The following is a 15,795-nucleotide window of genomic DNA, read 5'->3' on the forward strand; positions in this document are numbered from 1 at the left end:
ATAACGTGCCCTGCCTATCAGCCAAACCCTTTGCTCCCTTACAGTTAGCGCTATATGAGCTTTTCAACAACTGTTTCTGAAAGTGATCTCTCCCAGCCGATGCTTTTAATACTCACTGCAGAATCCGATCTGCTTACGAAAGCGTCCGGAGTGAACTGTAGCCTAGAAAAGCGTTCAGCCTGGAAAAGCATGGTGAAATTGAGGCAAAAGGACACGAAGCAGCCCAAACTAAGGGACCCTCTTAACTCCTAGAGTTAGAAGGCTTGCCAGAGCAGGCAAAGGAAAGGCCCAGTCCTCAGGGCAGGGGCTGAGAGGAGGTGCCCAGCTCTGGGTTAAATATCCTAGTTACTGCTCAAGTGAGGGGCAGAAATACAAAAAGCAGTGTGGGAATACACTCTCTTTCTTTTTTTTATTGAGGTATAATTGACATACAATGTTATGTTAGTTTCAAGTGTACAACATAATGATTTGATAGTTGTGTATTCCATCTCTCTTGTACAGACTAATATGACATAGCCAGTACCTAGCCCTCCTCCTTACGTGACCATCAGTCATAACTACAGCCAGATCTTTGCCAGCATGCAGCCTTTCTTGTTTCTCTTGTTCATCAGCATCTTTAATCTCTTGCTTCCTCTTGGCCACACTTCACGTCAGAACAAGTTCATTGTCAGCACCCTTAACCTAAGTGTGACAAAGGCAATTACTAGCTGGCATCAGGAGACTTTTCTTTAAATACTTTTAACTGCTTTTCTTTAAATAAGTCACCATTATTTCTTCAGTGTTGAAGAATGTTCCTTTGACTAAAGCTAATTGAGTGATTTTTGTCAGAGCTTTAGCACTTTGTAAAGAAACAATCCATAGAAAATCAGCCCCAGGGAGTTGTTGCTATGGAGAACAGTAATCTGGATTTCTTCCTGTGGGGCTGTTTTAAGAACTGTACTCTGTATCTGACTTTTCTTTTTTTATCTTTCAAACTGTAGGTTCAGCTGTCTGGCAGCTGATTGCATCCTTCCTGAGGCTTCCAATCTCAGGAACTCATTGCATCGTTGGCTCCACAATAGGATTCTCACTTGTTGCAATTGGTACCAAAGGTGTGCAGTGGATGGAGCTTGTCAAGATTGGTAATTGCCATTTCTTTTACCTGTAAGAAGGAAAGTTTACATTTTCTAGAGTAAGTTTTATTAGAAGTTACCATTATAATATATTTTTCCCTCAAATGGTAAGCTCTAGAAGACCTACATGGGTAATATATTTTCCCTCAAAATTTCTGTTCATAGGAATTGTGAACTACTATGTGTTAGACAATTTTTTTAACTCCAGGCACTCTTTTCAAATATCTGTCTCTTGTTCCCAGGCAGAAAAGAAGTTTATCTGATTGAAGTCAGCCTGTAGTCAGAGGGAAAACTAGGTTGTGGTGAGTCAGAGTTCATGGTCATGGGGGAGCCTGGAAGTGAGCCCCATGTTCTTTACCTCACAGCATTCACGAGGTCGCCAGCTGCCCTGTAGAGGAGGCACTCCAGTGTTCCTTCTGGGTTGTAGGCTTCCCAGAGGGGCTGTTCTGGGGGGTCTGATGGCCTGCCTCCTGGCTCTGGCTTTTAGCAGGAGGGAAATCCATTGAGACCCATAAGTACCAACCCGCCCATTGTGAAAAATATTCTCTTTCCCCGTCTCTGTCCTCTGGGTTGCTCATCCTTTTAAGAATCACAGTGGCCTCAGGAACTCTAGGTTGAATGGATTCTTGACCTGCCAAGCAGGGACACAGAAGCCAGGAAAATTGCCTTAGATCCCATTCTTCTAGAATAGTGGTTCTCAACTCTGAGAATTACCTGGGAGAGCGATTTAAAAATATTAATGCCAGACCTCATTCCAAACCTTTTAAATCAGAATTATGGGGGTAGAGCCAGAGCATTACTAGTTTTTGAAAACTCCCTGGGTGCTCCCAATGTGCAACCAGAGTTGAGAACTACTGGGCTAGAGGCTAAAGTGTCACGATGACAGTACCAACTGAACTTGGACAACGCAATGGAAGGGAGCCCACCATTTAGATAACCCTTCCTGTTGGAACAAGGACCGGTCTCCCTATGGACTGATAAGAAGAACAGGCAGAAAGGGCTCAGAGGGAATCAAAGGAAGCTGTCCTCTGAGGCTAGAACATGCTGGACTGGGTGCCGGAAGTGTGCTCAGTTCTGCGGGACTGTGCGTCTGTGTCGAGGATACGTGTGTGAGGGCCAGCTCTGCCAAGGGAGTAGGGCTTGTGAGGTTCTGAGTTTAGGTAGTAATTCCAGGATTATTTATTAATATATGTGCTTATGTTGGTTATCATTGTATTATATAAATATGACCTGAATTAGGTGGCATTTTAACATTCATTAGATTTCTTTTTTTAACTATTCAGTTGCTTCTTGGTTTATATCTCCACTGTTGTCTGGCTTCATGTCTGGAGTGCTGTTTGTACTGATCAGAATTTTCATCTTAAAAAAGGTAAGTGAGGCTTTTATTTTTTTATTACGTTTTAGAACTAATTTTGGTTCTACTCAGAAGAAATCTATAGTGAGAGGGTCATAGGAATAATTGTATTTTTACGTTGTTTGGGCACAGCACCCTGGAGTCAGAATCAGACTTTATCATAAAGTATGCGGAAAGAGTCAAGGCCGAGTACACAGGGCTCCCCAGAAACCAGCCTTGTCAATAGTGTTTCTTCCCCTGTGGTTTGGTGCATTAGTCAGCACTCCCAGGCATTGTGCTCAGAACTCAGAAAGGAAAGGTAAGTATTTCCTGAATGTTAAACAGAATAGAGTCAGAGATAGTGTTAAGATTTTGAAATTGACTGTCACTAAAAACAGCTGGAGAATTTCTGTGCCCAAATGTGAAATGTTTTCTATTTTTTAATGGAGAAAGCAAGCTTGAGACACTGCCTTTTTTCTATCCTTGAGGAAAGGATAAAAAGAAGGAAATATATCTATTGGGGTGCGTTTTATCAAAAATAAAATGAGGGTCCGGCCCCGTGGCCGAGTGGTTAATTTGCACGCTCTGCTGTGGCAGCCCAGGGTTTCACTGGTTTGGATCCTGGGCGCGGACATGGCACCTCTCATCAGGCCACGTTGAGAGGGCGTCCCATATGCCACACTAGAAGGACCTGCAACTAAGATATACAACTATGTACCAGGGGGGATTTGGGGAGATAAGGCATTAAGAAAAAAAAAAGTGGCAACAGTTGTTAGCTCAGGTGTCAATCTTAAAACAATAAATAAATAAATAAATAATAAAATGAGATTAAAATAAAAACTTACTGAGATCGGTATTCTAGAAAGAAACTTGATTGCATTTTTCTCTTTGACTGTCAAGTGGTTGTTGCAGCGTTTTCTAAGCCGTAGCGCACGCCTTTGATCCCTGTGTTGCAGCACACGCTGAGCACACGAGGCGCATGCCTATCTTCAGCTGTCTCCTGCTGGAGGAGGCAGCCATTTTTTCTTGGCACTGCCTTGCAGTCTGTTGACGGGCTCATTCTCTTGGATCAGGACAAACTCGCCCCTCCTTCCCCTGGGCTCCCGCCATACTAATATTTCTTTACATCTTGGAAGACGCTACCTTCTGTCACCTGCTAGCCTTCACTTCTTTTATTTCCTCTGCCTGGAACCCATCCTTGCCTGGCAAACTCCTGCTCCTACTCAGCCTTCAGGTGTCACTTCCTTGGAAGCCTTTCCTCTCCCACCCCAGGTTCTGTTGGTTCCCTCTTTTTTTATACTCCCGCAACACTCTGTACTTTCCCCTCATTGCTCTATCATGTTGTACGCTGTTTTATTTCTTGCTTAGTGGCCTGTTTGCTATTTGCCTACAAAATCTGAGAGTAGAAATCATGACTGTCTTGTTCACTTTTTATTCCAGCACCTAGCACTGTGCTTAGCACTTCAAAGTTGGAATATTTATTGAGAGGGAATGATGGATGCTTGGATGGGTGGCGGGTGAGGGATGGATGGATGGATGGATGGACGGGAAGAAGGAATGAAAGGAGAGAGGGAGAGAGACAGGAGGGAGGAAAGGAGACAAGTCTTAATGAGACGTTGTCATTTGAGTTTTAAGGATAGGTTATTTGAGAAAATGTAAAGTGATTCAATTGAAAAACATAAACTCAGGACATATGTACCTTCAGGACTTGTTGGTTGGGAGTCTTTCTTTAGCAACTCTTATCCCCGAGAAAACAACATTTTGGAAACCAGGGTCAGTAGGCATTTGAGCATCCCAGCGTTTGGTTCAGTTCAGCCTGGGTTCTTTTCACATGGTCCGTAACAGGTGAGAAGACTGCTGTGCCTCTCATCCCTGGCTCCTGCCCGTCACTTCTTCGCATCTGCTCTTCACATCCCCTGCCTGGTCTGGCTGTGACTCTCATGCAACTGAATCTCTTTCTACCCCTGTTCTTACTGCTCCTTATGCCTCACTACGTTTAACTCAAGCCTCTTGACAGGTGCTGTTGGCTACTTGAGACATTGCAGAAGAGGCTCTTGATGAGTTTGCTGTTGTGCAAACTTACTTGATTTCCATACATGTTTGCATTTGGCACTAGGAATCTTTGAGATCATCTCTACTTAGCCTTACTCTTCTAGCTCACATCAATGTTGAAACCTGTTTTTCTTTTTATCATGAGTACGTAAGAGATTTGTATAAGTGTACAAGAGTGTCTCACATGGGTATTAGAAATGAGTCCTTTTTTGAATCATTTAAGCAACAACTGTGTGCCAGTGCTGCATTGAGGAGTTCCCAATCCATATTTGTGCTTCAGAAGCTTCTGTAGATCTGCTGAAAACTCTAAATTTCTAATACTGTCCAGATGTCATTTAGCCTAAAACGTGCGCACTACTATTCTTGTTGAAGTCTTAGGTGTTGGGAATGTTGTACCAGAAGCCTAAAGTTGTAAATAAATGTTTTATTAGACAGAGAACCCACAGTTCTTTTTAACTTTTAATAGCTGAAGGTTAGATACTGTACCTTATGAAAAGATTTTGAGAATCGTAGCACATGGTAACGTACGTGCTTTACGTATTTTAATAGAGCTGAAGTGTTCTGTGTGATGGAGTGCCATAAAATCTAGTAGTGAGGCAGTGGTGTGTAAGTCATTTGACTCTCTTCGGGCATCCTCAGAGGGTCGGGTCTCAAAAGATTTGTTGAAAGTAGATTGTTAGGGCCAAACCTGAACTTAGCCACAGGTTTTGAAGTAGATGCCGAGCTCTGGGCTTCAGCCCCCAGGAGCTGACCTAACAGTTCTTCACTGTTTCTCAATCTGACATCAGCTGGTGTGATTCCAGTGCATGAACGGGTCTGCTGGGCACAATGGTGGGGTCTTTGAAACAGCATTTGTGTAGGAGAGATGGCCCAGGCCACTGCTGTGTCTGTAGTGTGTGGCAGATCACACAGCAGTGGCACTGCCAGCTGTTTGGGCCACGCCAGTGTTTGGGAAGGTTTTCTGGTGACAGTGTTTTCTATCATTCTGCCTGTGTTGGCTCCAGATGCTCCTGGAATCCTGACCTTCCGCTTTATCTCATTATCATGCAGGAGGACCCTGTTCCCAATGGCCTCCGGGCACTTCCGGTGTTCTATGCTGCTACAATAGCAATAAATGTGTTTTCCATCATGTACACAGGAGCACCAGGTAAGAATCCCTTGGACCCTGAAACCCAGCAGGCGAGGTGTATCGCCACTTAACGGTGTTGGCTTCTTTCGTGCTGGCACTGTTGTTGGCTGACAGTAGAAAGCATTACTCATGGTTATTATGAAGTAGTAAAAATAGTAGTAAGTGCATTGACTTGTTTTAAATACCCAAGAGATATGCGAAATAAAAAGGCAACAGACTTTAAGCCTTAAAAAAGGAAAATTGAAATCCCCATTCTGCCATTCACCCCGCTGTGTTACCTTAGCAGCTTCCTCGGCTCTCTGAGTCTCGGCACATGACTGACACCACATACCTCACTGAGCTGGGGAGGGGCCAGGGAGGCGTGTGGAGCACCTGGGGGTGGCAGCAGACCACACATGGGTGACAGGCCAGGGGAAGCTCTGACATGGTCTATGGCACAAATGTCAAACTCCCTGGACTTGTCAGACCAGTGAATCCAGTAATTAGAGGCTACCCTTTTTTTTCTAGACACTGAAGCCAATGATGATTTCATTTTCAGAATTACTCCCTTTCTTCCCGTTCTGTTGACTTTTGTTCTTTTTTTACAGGGTTTGGGGCTTTTTAGGGGGCAGGGTTAAAAGTTCTTTTCTTTTGCATTTTCAATCGGTAAAGAAAAACTTATATACAGTGTTCTTATTTGCACACATTGCAATGTTGATGAACTGGTAACATTCGAAAATGCAGTGTTTCTGTACATGTTTTGGTTGAGAAGATTCCTCCTGTTCCCCTTGGTGAGGTGCGCCTCCTACAGCCAGACCCTGAGTACACCCGTTATTGTGGGTGTGAGTACCTGGAGTCAGCAGATATGTTAGTTTGTGTTGTTTTTCTTCTTGTTAATGTCTATGAATAAAGATTCAGTTACTTGCCATATCTGACAAAAATCTCCCCCTCTCTGTTCAAAAGAAAAAATTTCTGCTAAACGGCTTGTCATGTTAAAGTTGAAAAGTGCCCTCTTCCAGAATGAGGGAAAATCATTATTATTTTCCCAAACTAGGTTTTCTCAAGGCAGTTTTGCTCAGATTTTATTTTATTAGGCATATCTAATTATCCATTTGTGTGCTTCAGTACTGAAAATGAAACCCTGTCTGTGAAGGCTTCTTAGCATTGTCTACCCTGCTCTGGCATCTCGGCACCATTCAAAACCTTGATCTAAAGCTGTGAATCCTCGGGATCAGGACTCCCAGACTCTGGGGGCAGCCCGGGGCGAAGCCGCACGGCTGCCATAGGTCACAAGAGAAGCACGAGGCGAAGGTCCCAGCGATGGGAGCCGGAGAGCTGGGACCTTGGGCTCAGGGACAGTGGCTGGTGGCCGCCAGGGCTTACAGTGCACAGACTGTGCAGCGTGTCTGTCACTGACTGTTTTCATGATATAGAATGAAAACCAGAGGCAGAGGAAAAAACAGTTCCATACCACACAGTGAAGCCCGCTCCCAAGTGTGTGACTCTCCAGCACGTCTGTAGAGCCGGGCAGCCGCGGAGCGCCGGGGGAGTGCGCTGCGGCCCCCTCTGTCCACCGTCCGCGTGCTCCTGAGTCCTTGTTCCTAGTTCCCTACAGGCCCATGGAGCTCAGCTTAGCTGAACAAAAAGCCAGGCAACTGCCGATAGCAGACGCCTCCGGTGCGGGTCTAAGAGGCGGCGTCGCAAAGGCTGCACTGCCTTTGTAGCGCCGAGTCCTGGAAACGGCAATTGGTACAAATAAGGATGATTTATTTTTTATTCTGCGTTTTATTTTTTTCTGCCGTCTGTTCTTATTGCTCCCTGGATCTTCTTCCGAATGTCAGCAGAAATCAACTGTGTGATTTTCATTAAAATTTGACTTTTTCTGTACTTGGCCTATTTTTTCCATCTCTTCTTTTTTTTCTTTTCCTCATCTTTTGCTGTAGTTTTACTGCCAGTTTGCTAAAAGAATCATCTTAATGGGAGAGTAAATTATTCTAGAGAAAATTAAACTATATAATGGATGAGACACTAAGGGTAATATAAATGCTTCATGGAGAGGTTGTGAGAAATAAATAATGTAAATGCTAACTTTTATTGAGTTGAGTTTTACATGAATTAACCCTTTTAGTCCTCTGAACTCCTCTTGGAAATTGGTAATATTGCTAACTCCACTTTACAGATGGGAAACTGAGGCACAGCAATGCTGAGTACCCACAGTCATACAAGTAGTAAGGTGCAGGACCAAAATTTGAAGCAGGCATTCCAGTCCTGAGCCCCAGCTCTTAGTTATGACATTGCACTGCTGTATGACGTGGCCTGGGTGAGGCACCTAATATACAGCTCCTGGAACCTAATGTCAACGTTAATGACAATCAAAATACATCCTCCTTGCTATGTTCTTTCCCTTCTCTTCACTCTCTTTAAAAATGGCTTCCTGTATATTGGGAAACCCGGCTATATGTTTTGTGTAAATATTTAATATACAGGTTATGTGAAGAGGGTGGTGACCTCTTTAATTAGGAATGTTAAAAAATCTGTACAAGAATCTTGAAGATCATTACTTAGTTGAAAGCACAGCGTATTCCCAGTGCTAGAGTTAATGCTAAGTAATGTGTTTGGGCAGCTGTGCCCAACCAAACGTCACATTGCTTCCCCTCCCTGAGCCTCTGTTCATTATCACAGGGGACAGTGGGAGGACGTCTGTGAGAGGATGCCATGTTACATGAGATAACGTGGGGAGGGCGCTCAGCACAGTGCCTGGCACATGCTAACTCTTGATGCTGTTAGAGGCTATTGTAGTACCATCAACCAAAAGTAGCCTCATCGTTTTGGCCCTAAGTTGCCAGCATATCCTGAGTCATCCTATCTTTCTATTTTTTCCACACATATTGATATGGAAAATTTCTTACTTGAAGTTTTCCGGGGGGCTTGCCTAGAGGAGAAGGAAGGAGAAGAAGGTCATGCCTCTGAAGGACCCACCATTTTGTTCCTCCACTAAGTCAGAAAAGGACTTTCCTAATATTTTGGTTCCTGGGGAATGTTTCTAGAATATCCAGTAGGTGAGTCCAAGTCTTATTTTTATTTAAACATTGAAGGTTAACTTTGGCCCTTCAAACAAGACTCTAATTACACACTCTTTCTTCATGTGGGACCTCTCTGCCTGTGCAGCCATATCATAAATAGCCGTGGTGTCATCTTTGGTGATAAGGCTGAGCTGAGAAGAGTCACTTCAACAATGACTCAGTTCATCTGCTCCTTTCAGAAGAAGTCTGCCTTTCTGCCAGCCTGGAATTTATGCTTCCCAGTTCCCTTTCTTTCCTCCATAGAATGTTTGCATTCAACATAGGGGCCTCAGAGATAAAAGGAAAGATGGAAATTCCCTAACAAAAATGAGTGGCAGCATTAATCTTCCCAGTTTCAACTAAGAGGTTTTGATAAATAGCATTTTTATGCGTGGAGATGAATTCAGTGAGGACCCACTGGATGTTGAGTTATGATGTTTTGATTTCCTCTCTTCCTCCATTCTAAGTTATTTTGAAATTGTTTATGTCTTAGGCTTAGTTTGATTTGTTTTGCTTTGCATTTGACATGACTTTTCTCAAAAGTCATTCTTATACTTCAAAGACTGAGTGAGCACTTTAAAAAATCATCTTTGCATTTTTGTCCTTAAGAAAATAATTTGCAAGAAGCAAAAATAACTTTGGGAAATAAAGTGCTCACTTGGTTTGGACACAAGCCTGAAGTTTATTTTTAATGAAAAAGTCTTTGGTTGTGTGGGACCTGGTTTGTGTTCAGCATGTAAAGAATGAATCAGCTGAAATTCATTGCATGCCTCTTTGCGTAGTCAGAGCAGATCACCTAGTTAAGCTTCTGGTCGTTATATATAACTTCTAAGTCAGAGTGTGGTTCCCTAAACCAACAACATGAGCACCACATGGTAACTTGTCAAAATGCAGACTCCAGGCCCAGCCCTAGACCCATTAAATCAGAATTACTGTAGTCTGCCATCTGGGTTTTAGCAGGGAACCCTGTGGGTGATTCTGATGCGTGGTCCATCTGGAGAACCACTGCTCTGATCACCTCTTTACCGTAACCTTCTACCACAAACACTGCCACCTTATTGCGGTTCTTATGTAAAACCGGTGTTCTTCAAAAGTTCCAACTAGCAACCCTCCATCACTCTTTTTTACCAGCAAATGAATTCTCAGACTTAACCAGGCCTGGTTTCTGGCTTCCTCAGGACAGTCTGCACCTGAGACAGGGCTGACATTGCCTCTCCTCCCCCTCCCTCCCTTCCCCCTCCTCCCTCTCCCCCTCCTCCCTCTCCCCCTCCTTCCCGTCCTTCTCCTCCTCTCCCCCTCCTCCTTCTTCTCCCCCTCTTCCTCCTCCTCTACCTCTCCTCCTCTCCCCCTCCCGCTCCTCCCCCTCTTCTTCCTCCTCTCCCCCTCCTCCTCCCCCTCCTCCTCCTTCTTTCCTCCTCCTCCCCCTCCTCCTTTTCCTCCTCCAGTTGCAGCTCTTCTGATCCAGTCCCAAGGAAATCAGAGCATCAACAACCCTCCGGCCCCTGCTGTCTTTGTGAGTAGGAGCTTTGTTCCCAGAGGAGCTCTGTCTTCCTTGTTACCATTTTAAGGTTTCAAGCTCTGAGCTGTAGAGCAACCACAGTGGCTCTTAGCCCTGGGTTGGGGAAGCCCTGGGGTGAGAAGTCTCCAGCATCACCAAGGGCTGGATTCAAACCACACGCAGTGGTTTAAGTTCACTTCCTTTTCAGAATTATTATAAATGAACCCTGATTTGAGAATGCTGGTACCATACACACACACACACACACAAATCCCAGTTATAGGACACATTAGGCAATAGCATTTTTTAATTTCAAAGGAATGCTTTATTTTCTTAAGGAAGCTGCTCCAGGATTCCCTTTATGCTTTTTATGCTTCCTCTAATGCTTTGAACATGTTGATCTAAAACCAAGAGAACAAAATGGAAACTAGTAACAGCTATCCGGTAAGGGAGGACTAGTAAAAAGTCATTCTGCAAGGGAGGTCAACGTGTGTGTATGTGTCACTGTGGAGTGATGTCCACAATATACTGTTACGTTAGGAATGAAAGCACAGGACGGTCCAGACAGTCTGATTCTACGTCTGTTAAGTTTAAAAAAAAGGAAAAAAATTCTGGCAAACATTCTACACTGTGTGTTTGCTTGTATCTAGAAAATACATGGAAAGATACACACCAAATAGTTAGTGTTTCTCTGGGAAGTGGGTTCAAGAGGGGAGAGTGATGAGGAATTTTCATCTTTGTACATCATACAGTTTTGTCCTGCTGGTATTTGTATAATCACGTATTATTTATAAAATTAAAAAGAGAGAAGAAAGAAGGTTGGAGGGAGAGGCTGATACCCATCAGGGGCATTGGCACACTAATATGGGCTCCAGCCCTATTGGTTTTAGACAAGTTTTATTTATTTTGTAGATTCTAATGATGATTGTTAGACATGAAAAACAAGAAGTGTAACAAAGTCATGACTCTGAAAGACTGTGTTTCTAGAAAGTTCTATTTTCTTCTTCCCCAACTCACTTGAATATTCTGATGTTTGGGGGATTTGGAACAGAACTGTAAAGATGCTTGAGGTTAGACCTAAACCACTATTCACCGTGTCTTTGCTGTTCAGAAACTGGAGGAGCTTGAGGGGAAAGGCCGCTGAGCGGCTGGGGGAGGGCTGGTTCGGAGCTCCCAGCCTTGGCTCCTGGCAGTGCTTTTGGCTGAGGGACCTGGAGCAGTTCAAGCCGTGTCCTACTTTGCCTGTCCACGGAGTGCAGTGGCGCCAGGCCTTATTGCCCTCTTAAGGAGTAATTATTGGAAAACGATTAGAGCCTCACAGGAAGAAATAGAAAATATTTTTGTCTAAAATTTTGTTATGTATAAGTCAACCTTAAGTTTTCAGAAGAAAAAAGCTTTCCCGTGGAAGCACATTGATTCAAGTGCTTTTCTTTGCTGACGTTTTGTGTTTAATTATTTTTTATTCATGAAACTTGATTGTATATATTTGGCACAATTTGGAGGTATATAGCATAAATAACTGCCAGCCTGCATTTCTTACATGCAGGCTTTAAACGTAAATCCTCGTGTTCTTTTGATGCTCTATTAAATTCCTAAACTGCCGCAATAATTTGGCAAGATCCAAATTCGGTCCCCATTCTGTCCCCCTCTCGTCTCTTACTCGCTGTCCATGATTTCCCCCTGGTTTCCTGTGCTCCTTCACTCTTTCCTCCACCTTGATTTCTTACTCTGTCTCCCCCCTCCACTTGGTGGTGTCTATCCCCTGCTCTCCCTTCCAGTTTCTTGTGACTAGGAGGGTGACTTCAGAGCTTTCTGGCCATTGCCCAGCCCAGACCAATGGCAAAGACGGTTGCCATGGTAAAGGTTCAAGGGGCAGGTGACATTGTAGCTTACTGTCTAAGCCAAGGATCAAGTTTCTCCTTTTCAGGTGTTGGTCCTCACACCCTCTGGAATCCCCCGTGAGCCCACGGAGAGCGTGGAGATGGGCCTGGAGGGATCACATCCAGCAGCCCTTGTCTGCTTTTGCTGTGGGCTCTACTCAGCATGGATGGGGGAAAAGGGCCTGAGAGCAAAAATGTTCACTTATTTAAAAAACGACTTATATAACTTACAAATTGTTTCTCTCTCCCCGCAGTTTCCAGGGCTTGCCTCTCTTAGATCAGGTTAACACAATGAAGTCAAAAGTAGCACAATTAACAGTTTTACCATCAACTAAACCAGGAGCCACAAGGGAAACCTCTTCAAAAAATCAAATACTTTTAAGCCGTAAGAGTGATTGGTGTTGATGTTAATCAGTTTGATGTTGGTAATTAACAGTTACCACTCAGGTGGGCAAGAGGCAGCTGTGGAGTGATCCTTTCTCACGTGTTAGACGCTGCTGACATGAAGATAGACAGCAGAAACCAGGCAGCCGGGCGCACAGGCACAGCTCAGGGAGGTCAGCTGGAGTCATTTACAAGCAGCTCCAAGCCTCCGTTTGGGGCGGAACCGGGCCGGAGCGGGCTGCAGCTTACACAGTGCAGGCCTGCTGGATCCACTGTTTCCGATGTGATGGGGAGTTTGGGAGTGGAACATTCTAGCCCCTAAGAGTCTGTACTCCTGCCAGTGAGCTCTTAGCTGTAAGTAAGCTAGGTGATTCTGATTTTTTGTTTTTCATATTTATAAATGCTAATTCTCTACTCCCTGTTTATAGAATTAACTACCTATTCTATCTTTTACAATTACCAAAATATTTAATAATACCTTAATTGAATAACTTTGAGTTGGTTTGTATGTATAAAATGGTTAACGATGTAACAAAGCATCATTAAAGATTTATTTAATCTAAGAGCAAAGATCAAAGTTTTAAATAGTTCACTCCTTTAAAACTTTTTAAAACCTTTTAACAATTCACAAAAGTGACGTGCTTATTAAATATTTTAAAAGTTAACAATACAGAAGTATATGTAGTAAGAACTGGAAACCCCCTCCAATTCCCATCTCACCACAGGAGTAACCCTTGTATCTTTCCAGAACTTTCTCTATATATTCCCACATATGATAGGGTGTAAATGTGAGGCTATTTTCTTTCTCTCTCTTTTTTTCTTTTCGCTAAGGAAGATTCCCCCTGAGTTAACATCTGTGCCAGTCTTCCTCTATTTTGTATGTGGGTCACCACCACAGTATGGCCACCAACCAGTGGTGTAGGTCTGCACCCAGGAGCTGGTCCCAGACTGCCAAAGCAGAGCACACTGAACTGAACCACTAGGCCACAGGGCCGGCCCCTGTTTTCTTTTTTTAAACATAAATTGGATCATGCTACGCATACCATTATCCGGCTAGCCTTTCTTACTTAACTAGATCTTGGGTCTCTTTCTTTATCAGTACACATGTATAGATCTACCGCATTTTTATGACTGTGCATTGCAATTATTTCACATTTCCATACTGATGCATATATTCGTTGTCTTGCAAATTCTTATTATTACAAATAATGCTGTATAGTTCGTTTTCTTGTACATTTATCTTTGTGTTCCTGCACAAGCATGTGTGTGTAAGTTGTACACCTGTGAATGTGTGTGACATGTGCCTACTGCCACCGGTGACAGAAGATGTACAAAATTCAGAGTGTTGAGCGCTGAGGATGTTACAGTGTTAGGGAAATACGAAGTTCCTAAACCGTGTGCACTTCTCCCCTTTTATTGGCTAGTGTAATTGCAACTTGGTATGCATTATCAGATTTTAATGAAAAGTTTTTCTGTGTTGTAATTCCATGAGTTGAGACTTCAGAGAAGTGTTAAGTTTGAAGGTCAATGTCTTTTTAAAAAAACTTATTTCTAAGCTGATTTTAAGAAAGGTTTGTATATGTGGTCAGAGCATCATGTCCATTTAAAGCACGGCTGCTGACTACTGAGGAACCAAAGGAGGCAGCAGTCAGCGGCTCCGTGCAGCGTTTCCAGACCTCAGCTTCTCACTGCCCGTGGAGTGGGCTGCCTGTTAGGAGAGAGGATGGTGGACTGCTTTCTTAGCCACGTTTAGATATTGAGATAACACATACGTGGTTTTATTCCCAACTTAATATGCTGTTTGTGCCAAGTTGGTAAAATTTTAATAATTAGCTTACTAACCAGTTTAACCGCATATTCACAAGGTGTAGTGTGTCTTAAACACACAGCTTTCTACCCCAAAAAGTATACCACATTTTTTTGGTTGAGAGTTTTATTAAATACAAAATCCAGGTGATTCGTTTAGGTTTGGGGAATGAAACATACGCTGACGTGAGGCTTGGCCTTTCAGAAAGTACCCACTGACAACACTGCTGTCCTTTTTGTTTCCAGTGCTCGGTCTGGTCCTTCCCATGTGGGCAATAGCGCTCATCTCCTTTGGGGTTGCGCTGCTGTTTGCCCTCTTTGTGTGGCTCTTCGTGTGTCCATGGATGCGGAGGAAAATAGCAGGTGAGGGCTTTTGGACTCTTCTGATGTACAAGAGTGTTCCTGATTCCTGAGCCTTCGGATGTAATCCCCGGTTATCCTCACCGTCAGAGGGAAATGGAAGTGTGGATAACCCTGCAACATACACCAAGAAACATGCCCAGTCCTTGTCTCTTGGCTCCTGACTGCTTTCTTTCTAAAACTTTTCCTTGATAACTTGTGACCCAAGTGAGCAGCAGTTCAGTCCCAGTTGCATGGAAACCGGAAGTTGACTGTGCAGTCAAGTTCTACCAGCCTGATGAAAACATGCGTCCTTAGGGAAATGCAAATTAACACCATAATAAGATATCACTTCACGCTCGCAAGAATGGCGAAAAGCCAGAAGAGCAGCGATTCCAAGTGTTGATAAAGAAGTGGAATAACTGGGGCTCTCAGACCTTTATGGTGAAATGTAAAATGGCACACCCACTGTGGAAATTAATGTAGCAGCTTCCTATACAGTCACCATGACCCAGTAATTCCACTCCTAGGCATTTATCCAAGAGAAATGAAAATACATGTTCATAAAAAGACTTGTACACAAATCATTTAGTCACAATAGCCAAAAACTGGAAACAACCCAAATGTTCATTAACAGGTGAATGGATAAACAAATTGTGGTATATTCATGCAACAGAAGACTTCTTAGCAATAAGGAGAATGAACTACCTGTAAACGCAACAACATAATCATTTTCACAGACGTTATGTCAAGCAAAAGAAGGCAGATACAAAGAGTACATACGGTATGATTCGAGGGAAAGTTAATCTCTAGCATAGAAGTCACTGGTTGCGGGGGCCTGCAGCGGGTTCAGGAGACTGGCTGCAAAGGGTCAGGAGGGAACTTCTCGGGGGCATGGAAGTGTGCTCTGCCTTAATTGGGGGAGTGGTTATGGGGTGTACTCGTTTGTCACAGGTCATCCACCTGCACATTTGAAATGCACAAATTTGGGGCTGGCCCATGGCCGAGTGGTTAAGTCTGTGCACTCTGCTTCGGCGGCCCAGGGTTTCGCTGGTTCGGATCCTGGGCGCGGACATGGCGCCGCTCATCAGACCACATTGAGGCAGCGTCCCACATGGCACAGCCAGAGGCACTTACAACTAGGATATACAACTATGTACGGGGGGGCTTTGGAGAGAAGGAGGAAAAACAAGATTGGCAACAGATGTTAGCTCAGGTGCC

General features: G+C 43.8%; 1 protein-coding gene across 8 annotated transcripts in view; it reads left to right on the plus strand.

Annotated features, from left to right (window-relative positions):
• The window catches only part of SLC20A2 (solute carrier family 20 member 2), a 106,636-nt gene that overhangs the window by 56,628 nt on the left and 34,213 nt on the right, over positions 1-15,795 (plus strand). For all 8 annotated transcript variants that reach the window (XM_046648481.1, XM_046648482.1, XM_046648478.1 and 5 more), the window contains 4 exons: positions 981-1,121; positions 2,396-2,481; positions 5,548-5,644; positions 14,482-14,598. In XM_046648481.1, the coding sequence (XP_046504437.1) occupies positions 981-1,121; positions 2,396-2,481; positions 5,548-5,644; positions 14,482-14,598 (441 nt within the window). The remainder of the gene's footprint in view (positions 1-980; positions 1,122-2,395; positions 2,482-5,547; positions 5,645-14,481; positions 14,599-15,795) is intronic.

The sequence above is a fragment of the Equus quagga genome, chromosome 22 (genome assembly GCF_021613505.1).
Source record: "Equus quagga isolate Etosha38 chromosome 22, UCLA_HA_Equagga_1.0, whole genome shotgun sequence".
In the NCBI taxonomy this organism is placed as follows: Eukaryota; Metazoa; Chordata; class Mammalia; order Perissodactyla; family Equidae; genus Equus; species Equus quagga.